This window comes from Schistosoma mansoni (genome assembly GCF_000237925.1).
Source record: "Schistosoma mansoni, WGS project CABG00000000 data, supercontig 0170, strain Puerto Rico, whole genome shotgun sequence".
In the NCBI taxonomy this organism is placed as follows: domain Eukaryota; kingdom Metazoa; phylum Platyhelminthes; class Trematoda; order Strigeidida; family Schistosomatidae; genus Schistosoma; species Schistosoma mansoni.
Window position 1 is genome coordinate 321,963 of NW_017386057.1, and position 9,839 is coordinate 331,801.

Sequence of the window (9,839 nt, forward strand, 5' to 3'; positions counted from 1 at the left end):
ATTTAGTATTTAAAGCAATAAAATTTCAAACAATAATACAGGTCACTTGACATCAAATTCTTACTTCTGAGGACTGAAGTCTAATTGTCCATTAGGAAATTGGACTAAGACTTGGTTTTGTCGCGCCACTAAGTGTGAAGGTTGTGTTCTCCGCGTATTTTGGGTTTCAGAAATGGATGTTGCTCAAACCCAAGTGCGGACTATACGAGTGGTTGATGTAGTTGCAGATGAGTGTCAGAGGCTTTTCCATCATTTTTTGGAAACGTAACCTTTGTCCACACTTGACTTTTCTGTTTAGATTTAAAGAAAATGATGTTTTGAAATATGTAGAAGCTGCTAATGGACTTAAACAACTTGAGAAAAATACATTATCAGTAACATTTACGGACATAATAGTGTCTGACACGAGGTTATCTGGACTTATTCAGGACGAGTTCTATAGGTGAGTTTTATCATAGTCTTAATTAATTCCATAGGCTGTATCCTGCACTTTGCGCAGCTACAAAAAATTTCGTAAATGATCACGTACCAGATACACAAAATTCAGGAAGGGACTTCTACGTCAGTTTTACAGATGTTCCTAGCTTACACAGGTATAAGTAATCTCAAAATATTTTTTCTTAGGATGCGAGATCTCACGGCAAGTCAGTTAGGAAGGTTGATCAAAGTACGTGCTCAGGTCGTACGAGCACACCCTATTCACCCTGAGCTTTTAATGGGTACTTTCCGATGTTCCGAATGTAAAATAGTGATAAGAAATGTGGAGCAACCCTTCAAATATACCCAGGTACCATCACGTATTACTAACCTCGTTAGCCAACTGTATGTTTTAATCCTCAATGCGGGAACCGTCTTAAGTTCGAATTACTTACGAATGAGTCAAAGTTCGTCGATTTCCAGAAAGTTCGAGTTCAGGAAACTCAGTCTGAATTACCTCGAGGTAGCATTCCACGCAAGTAAGCTCATTCTATTAACTTTCGTCTTTTTTGAGGTAAGACTATAATTTATGTATGACCTTTGAGTGACGACAAAGTGACCTTTAGTGTTTTTATCTGCTCACTAGAGTTAAATGAGGATTATGAGGCAGTTTAAAAAATAAGGATTATGATTTATAATTGATGGTTACCATTAGTAATCAGATTTATGATTTTCATCACGAACTGACAGCTAAAATGCCAAAACGCCATTTAGCCAAACGAGTGGACGGATTCCGCGCCAAAATCCAACATCTATTATCGTAAATCTGATTGTTTTTCCCATAAATTATAGTCACATCCTTTTTGTCTACATATTCACGAGTCCTAATAGGTACAAGCGCCGCGTGGGTGATAAAAAATGTGATTCGATCTGTTCATCCACTCAGTAAAGTCACCGTCAGGCGGTAGATGCTCTCCTCGTAGATATAATTAACGGATATCTAAGCCAAGTAATTTTTGACAACAAAGACTGGAAATGAGCTGTTGTTTTGTTGGTCTGGAACGTCACCTAAATAAATAGTTGGTGACAAGTATCCGATAGTATTATGGAAGCTCGTTTCTTCTTACTTAAAACAAGTAGTTTGGAGAGAGATGATTTAAAATAATGCTACGGATCAACAACGGGAAACCGTATGAATTGATTGCTACTTAAAATTGATTGCAGCGTGTATTTGGTCACGTGGATTATAAGTACCAAGTTCCACAGTCCGACAAAAACTATTCTGACCAACTCAACCAACAAATCTCTTGAGATATATGTGTGTGAGCTAGAGTTGTCTAGATATGATTCTGTGGTTTTAAATTTGGCAATCGAAAACCTGTAGCTTTTGATTTGCACTTGTTCATAATGGATGACTAAAAGCTTTGGGTAAACAAATTTTTGTATAATCTGGCACAACATGTAAACACTATGAATTCGAGCTTTACTATATTTCTGTATGGAGTAGAAACCCTTGGTTTTAAACTTGTTGCAAATTAGTTTGATTATATTTTTATTGCAGTGGTTTTTAGTAGGTAAAATGTAATTTGTATTAACTGTGAACTTAATAAAATCTGTGCATTTCTGTTTACGATTAGATTGTTTGAAACAGAGAATACTGTGATATAGTGATTGATGTCTGTTTGAGCAGTGAAGTCAACTTTTTCCTCATTTACATAACCCCACGTTAAATGGTGTAGTTCGGCTCCTGAAACGTCACTGTTTAATTTGCATTGGGTAACAGTGCATTTTACGTGTTTTGTAAAACATTTCAGCCTTGAAGTTATACTACGTGCAGACACAGTAGACCTTGCTCAACCTGGTGATCGATGTGAATTTATTGGGACTCTTATCGTTATCCCTGATGTTGGACAACTAGCGACACCTGGTAAGTCGTAATATTTATTTTACTCACCAAATGTTGGTGGCCATCATAAATCCATCTGTTTCACTTGTTTTCGCAACTGTTCCGTTTTGTCCTGATTTATTAGGCGTTGTATAGGAGTATCGATAGTAGTAAAAAAATCCAATGGCTTTGTTGTTTAAGAATAAAATCCTGTTTTTGGTTCTATTTAGGTGACAGATCGTTAGAGGGTAAGCCGTTACGAGGACGAGACAATCAAGAGATCGGTGGTGTGACTGGTCTAAAGGCTTTAGGAGTGCGTGAGCTTTCCTACAGAACAGCGTTTTTGGCTTGTACTGTAATACCTTCAAATGGAAGAGTAAGTATAATTTATAACTTTGAATTGATTGCATGAACCTCATAACAACTTTCTATAGTTTTGCCATGGTACGTTCCAACATAAAGCTCTTCGTCACAGTAAATGTACGGTGTTTTATTAACTTATACATTCAGCTATTTACAATAAGCTAGTCAGCCCAAACTTAACGTTTGATAACAGCTGCAACATAAAACCAGGCACACATATGCATCGGTCCAAGTCGCCACACCTCATTAGCACAATAAGATGAACACCAACTTCATAGAAGTGGTTACTTCAATGGTAGTAAAATATAAAAGGAAGATTGTGTATAGGGATATAGTACAGGAAGAAAGACAGATATGAATCAATTTTAATCTCAAGGTTTAAGGGAAGACAAAGAGTGTATACACCTACGGCATTGTGATCGATTCTGAGCCATGTCACACAGTCTTCAACCATTGGCTACGATAGTCACGCGGACCCCAAGTAGTCCGCATCTACCAACATGGCTCAGATCAGAAGTTAGTAACTTCAAGGACTGATGCCAAGTATTGGTTTGGCCACCCCTAACTTTCTCCCGACCGTTTCCGACAGAAGTCAGCATTGCGCGTCGTGGTAATTGGTGTTCAGGCATACGTAACACGTGGTCGAACCATCTCAGTCGGTGAAGATTCATGACCTCATCAACTGATTTACCATCATCCCTTAATACCCTACGTCTAACCTCACAATACTTACCCGGTGATCCCAGCAGATGCGAGCAATATTTCTAAGACATCTGTGATCAATTACTAGCAGCTTACGAATATCTTCTACTCTTAATGGCCACGTTTCACAGCCGTAAAGTAGAACAGAGCGAACTGCTACACAGTATACTTGTCCTTTAATCGATAGGCGGATATCTCGCCTTCACCATAGATGACGTAAGTTGGCAAAAGCAAAACGAGCTTTTTAAAATCGTGCAGAGATTTCGTCAGACACCAACCCGTTAGAGCTGATCAGACTTCCAAGATAAGTGAAGTTGTCGACGCGTTCGACTACTTCACTCCCTGTCCTTAGTTCTGGTGTTGATGCAGGTCAGTCCTGAAGGAACAACTTGAATTTATAGGGAGAGGAACACATCTCAAACACATTGGCATTGTGTTACTCAGTGCTACCGAAAAACTGCATTTTAACAGCGTGTTATCAGTTTTTGACACTAATAATTTTCTATCAATTTCATGAGTGGTAATTCTTTAATTATAGCTTCAGACATCGACTGGTGGTGTAGTTGTTGGCAGTAGTTTCTTGAATTTTAGTCGGAGTGTTGGCTTAGTGGTTAAATCATTTGGCTTTCAGCCAATGTATCGCACGTCCGGATCACACTTGTCGTGTTTCGGTTCAAGCGACCGGGTAATATTACTAGCCTTCACTCAAGTAATGTGACTTAAGGGCGAGTACTTGGGCTCGCACTTGGCAAATAATTTGTGCTAACTTTGACCGAAATTCCGAAATAAATAATTTAGCAGAGAAATTTACTAGGTCTTAGTGCTCTTTATTAATCCATTCCATAATGCGAAATTGCCATTTAAATTTGACAGTTCATTTTCACACATTGAGTTTCAAAGCTGTTCGATATTATATTATTTAGGATCACTAACGCACACAACATTCGTGTGTCGCGCTTTTGTTATTGGAGTCTGGAGTTTTTAATTTTCAACTAGATTGCTACAGCAGTCCTAATGTCACTAAATCATTTCACTTAAAGCTAAATCTTCTAAAAGGTTGTTTTGATTTTAATCAGAGTTTCCGGAAGTTGACCGAAATTTGATCTTAACAAAGCAAAGGCGAATTGTTTCTGTATTAATAGACACTAAATACTTCAACGTTTTTATTCGCTTCCATTCGTCCCACTGTTTCCATTTTCTATTGTTTCACAATCCCCTGGGGTTTATGTATTCTATTACTGTTCTCAAAATCTCACAATTAACTATTTTATTTTTCTGACTTTAACTTTGCCTCACTTCAAATGGCTTTAAAGTATCCTGTTTTTTACGTACTGTGTATAAATATTGGACTTTTCATCTTAGTATTTGCCATCAGATGAATTAGAAGAGTCTGATGCAATCTCTTACGAAGCATTATCAAAAAGACTGACGCCATCTGAGCTCGATACGATTTGTCAAATGAGTCAGGATCGAAAACTTCTTACAAACATGTGCAAGTCTCTTTTCCCGACTATTCACGGTGCTGATGAAGTTAAGAAAGGCATCTTGTTGATGCTCTGTGGTGGTGTGCCCAAGGTTAGTACAATCAGTAGTTTTATACATTGCGAACTTAATTTGGGTTATTTTATTGATTCCTGGCTATTTTAATAGTTGAATTCACGATTCAATTAAAGCTAGACCACCATGGAAGACCTAGAAGCACTGGACGGCCGTCTCGTCTTAGTATGGGACTCTTCAGCAGTGCGCATCCACGATCGCGCTCGCAGGATTCAAACTCAGGATTTGTCGGTCCCGCGCGCGAACTCTTAACCTCTAGACGGCTGAGTCGGCGTCCAACGTTGTTAATGTCTAACTTCCACCAATCCTGGCTATTTATTTTCATGTTGATATGCAAAGCTGCAGATATTGTGAAAATATGTTGCGTAGAATCTCGATTTGTCTTTCTTGCTACTGTATTTTATATTGAAAAACATAGTCATTGACATCTCATTGTGAAAGTTTGTGCTAGTTTCTAATTTATCTTAGTGCAACGTGTAATTTATTTCAGTCAGATGTACTATGTAATTTTTTATAGATTACTGAAGAAAAAACTCATCTCCGTGGAGATCTAAACGTATGTCTAGTTGGTGATCCAAGTACAGCGAAGTCTCAGTTCTTAAAGCATGTTGAAAGGTTTTCTCCACGTGCCGTCTATACTAGTGGTAAAGCCAGCTCAGCAGCAGGTTTGACAGCTGCAGTAGTGAGGGATGAAGAATCCTTCGAATTTGTCATTGAAGCTGGAGCACTAATGCTTGCAGACAATGTAAGTCACTAACTTCAGACATTTTAGTTGAAGCAGTCATTTATACGATTGTTTTTCAGTGATTTATGTTTTGTTAAGCGTATTCATGGTACACAGCGAATATATAGGTAACAAAAATATCTCACTTTCCTAAAGGAGATTTATGCATTTGTAATGCTTAAGCAATCATTAATCTTTGTCAAAAATCCAGGCGCATTCTTGAACAATAAGAGCTCACGGCTAGCAACGTGCCCCTGGACATCTCTGAGTATATCGAATGTCGAAGTGTTTATTTAGAAACCAATTTCTATGTTCCAAATTACAATAAACGTCCGAGTGAAAAGCATTCAATGGATTTCTTTGATATTTATTCTAATGATTTTTATTATTTATTACCAACTGCAACTGGAAAACAACCCTTTCCAAATGTTGTATGTATTATAATTTCAGTACTGAGTCTTTTACACGCGACTATTGATTACCGAAACCTGCCATTATTATCAAAGGAATTACTCCGATTCCAACCATAATTTCATCCATGGTCACATATTCTAATGAATATTTTAGTGACAATGCAGAACCTTTGTTATGGGTCCACTAGATCACTGCACTATGTGAATCCAAACATGAATTCCTTTTTTGGTATTATCTAAATAATCTCTTTAATTTTTGTGGATAATTTTTTCACTAGTTTTAAATTTCTTGCTTAAAGGGAGTTTGCTGCATAGATGAATTCGACAAGATGGATCTTAAAGATCAAGTTGCAATTCACGAAGCGATGGAACAGCAAACAATCAGCATAACGAAAGCTGGTGTAAAAGCTACACTGAACGCTCGGACTTCTATTCTTGCTGCAGCTAACCCCATTGGTGGTCGCTACGACAGATCGAAATCTCTACGACATAATATTGGCTTGTCTGCTCCCATCATATCACGTTTCGACCTGTTTTTTGTACTGATTGATGAATGCAACGACGTAAGTTCCTTAGTATTTGTTTTACGTACCCGATCCATCTATGGGAGGCAAAGTAGTCGCAACTAATAGTTGTTTATAAACTTAGGAATTCTTTAACGGATAGTAAGAGCTGTAAACGTAAAGTTACACGTCAGATTATCTTGAGACCATGTACTTGTCAGATGCTTTAGTATCTTGAATGAGTTCTGTCTTGTTTTTTGTTTATCAAAGTGATTTCATCTACATGTTAACAGTTCAGAGCACGACCTGGGAACAATTGTGTTTATGTCTGCTTACTGATTTGCTTACGTTCTCATGATTAACACAAAGCAAGTGGTATCGTATCACATTTTGCAAATGGTAATGAGCTATTTAACAGCCACTTATTTATGAAAACCTGTTCCATTAGTTCTCATAGTAATTTTGACCTGCATTCCAGAGGAAATCCTAAAGACTGTTTAATCAGTGTAATACCGATCTTCTCATGTACTAATCTATTAAACACCCTAACTTCTCGCAGGATACACTGAGATATGTTGATGAACTATACTAATTATGTGCAATGTGTTTTTTGACTGTTGCGTTCCTGCTCATTGCTTTTTTTCAGATCGTGGATTATGCTATCGCTCGTTCAATTGTAGATTTGCACATGGGGAGACATGGTTCAGAAGATACTCATACCATCTATTCAGTTGATAACATTCGTCGTTACATCGCTTTCGCTCGCTGTTTTAAACCAAAGGTATGAAATAGTTTGTTTCACATTACCTCAGATATTTACTAAACTTTGCCATCAACAGAATTAATTATTTTCAAAGTTATTTATAATTTGTCTCTTAGTTTTCTTCAAAGACCGACAGGAAAATCACAAGGATCTAATCATAAGTCAGTCTTACTCAATATATAACCTGCCACAAATACACGTCATCCTAAGTGATTATAAGTTGACAAGTTGCTATTCGATTTCAGCATCTCGAGATGAAGTTAGCAAAAATACAAAAAGTCGAAGTAGTAGTGGTGTAAATGATGATAAGAAATGTTAAACAATGAAGAATGCAGATTCAAACACTTACGCCCACTGGTCGCTTGAACATTCGAATAGTACTTATAACCTTTACTTACAGACGGACTGAGTTGCATTTATTTTATCGCCAAATAATTCTGTTGTTATTTTAGTGGCCCTATATCTGACTCCAGTTAAGTCGTATGCTAATTGTTATCGAATTTTCATGTCACCAATCTTCGTGTATTCTTATTGACGTGTGTTCAGTTTTACAGAAATATTATACTAACAATATTTAACTATTTACTGGTCAATTTACCATATCCCGAAGGAAATATAGTTGTCTCGCTACTCATTTGAGATTACCTAGTAATATGAAGTCATATATCTGAACGTGCATTTTATATTATCAGATCAGCGGAGAAGCTATGGAATGCATGGTCGAAGAGTACAAAAAAATGCGTCAGCGAGATGCTTCCAGTGGAACAAAGTCTGCATGGCGCATCACTGTTAGACAGCTGGAAAGTCTTGTTCGTCTTTCAGAAGCAACAGCACGACTACACTGTGCAGATACCGTAAGATTTTTACTTCCTAAATTTCACGTATTCATAATTTCCGTGACCATTCCACTCAAAATGACTTATTCAGAAGTTTTTTATTGTTTAAGTTGTAGTGCATTAAACTAATGTCATAATCAATTCGCGCTCCATGTGCACGTTCGCTTATGTAAACTTTTGATTCGAAACTTTAGTCTTACCTTTAAAAGGATATATCAACCGATACCATTAAACGACTGATTTTTATCGTATCAAACCTCAAAACATATTTTAAGTCACTCTTGTTGATTAACAACTAGTGATGTTACTTATGTTGAAATGAATGTTTGTACCAACGTAATCGTTAGTTTATTGTCTTAAGAGATGGGAAATTGCGTAAGTTATTCATTTTGTCATTTTGTAATAGTGATCGTTGTTAAATAAAGTACTACTTAAAGTAGTCCATAATATATGGAAAGTTCTAACTAACAGTAGCATAATTAAGAATGTTCATTGATAAGAGATTTTACCCAAAGAATCTAGCTCGATTTGCTTTTTCTTTGCAACTACTTTTGTCAATAGCTACTGTTCCACGGGTATAGTAGCTATGTTTGAAACAGTAGACAATCTCGAGCCGGAACTACTTTTTCAGCCCGCAAGTCAGAACACTGGAGAAATGGTTGTATGTTCTTGAATCATATCATGTGATCGTATATTTAAAATAACAGGCTACATTGTGCTTTAACTAACAATGTGTACATAACTAGGTATTTTTGACGCAAAGCTGAACAACACAATTGTAGTTAATTAACTAATTTATCCACAGTAGGTTAGGGAAACTGTTACTAGATCAAGCAATAGCGAAAAATTAAGTCAATAAAAAATATCCTAAACAGATCGTTTAATAAGTCTCCAGGTTTCATGATCTTTCCTCACGTTTTCCTAACACCAATGTATTAGCTGTCACTACTAACGTTTTTCTTTTATACAAGTACACCGTACTCTATTAATAGTCTTTTGTTCTTCATAACAGGTAACAAAAGTGCATGTACAAGAAGCCTTTGCTCTCTTAAATAAATCCATAATAAGAGTTGAACAGCCAGATATAAATCTAGAAGAAGAAGACCAACATCAATTGACAGATGCTTCAGAAACACCAGTTATTGATCAGGTATGTATTTTGGAAAAAAGGCGTTCTTTAAATCTTATCAAATTTCTTACTTATTTTTCCATTTTTTAAAAATTATTTTAACTAGCCAACTACAGAGACGAATACAACTGCTGGGCATTTACGAGTGACATACGATGAGTATAGACGGATTGCTAGTCTTTTAATTTTGAAGGCTCGAAACTGGTGCGAGACCTCAGCAACAGATAGTGAGTCTGATCAGACTCCAGGTGCCCCAAAAAGGAGCGAACTAGTCAACTGGTATCTAGAAGAAGTTGTCGATGAATTTGAAACTGAAGCGCAGTTAGCGGAAGTTAAGCTTCTTGTCGAGCGCATAATCGATCGCCTAATAAAAAAGGTAAGCTTATCACCATATCACTTTTCGTTGCATTTGACATTTGCTTACTTTCCGATTCCCATATTGGAATTATTTATGGTGGTTCTCTTGAAACGAACTACGTTGTTTAATAAAGTCGGGGGTGTTGTTCACGAAATTGAGAGGACGAAAAGCGAATGCCCAGCGCTTTAA

At 36.9% G+C, this 9,839-nt stretch overlaps 1 protein-coding gene across 1 annotated transcript; it reads left to right on the plus strand.

The window, feature by feature from the left end:
- Positions 1 to 151: 151 nt before the first annotated feature.
- Positions 152 to 9,839, plus strand: Smp_094140 (DNA replication licensing factor MCM6, putative; the record flags this gene model as incomplete). The annotated part of the gene is made up of 14 exons (XM_018796786.1): positions 152 to 264; positions 299 to 442; positions 477 to 593; positions 625 to 787; positions 817 to 956; positions 2,232 to 2,344; positions 2,533 to 2,678; positions 4,730 to 4,942; positions 5,442 to 5,669; positions 6,361 to 6,624; positions 7,211 to 7,345; positions 8,020 to 8,181; positions 9,176 to 9,313; positions 9,399 to 9,839. The coding sequence occupies exons 1-14, from the start codon at positions 173 to 175 to the stop codon at positions 9,837 to 9,839; spliced, it is 2,496 nt and encodes an 831-aa protein (XP_018646846.1). The 5' UTR covers positions 152 to 172.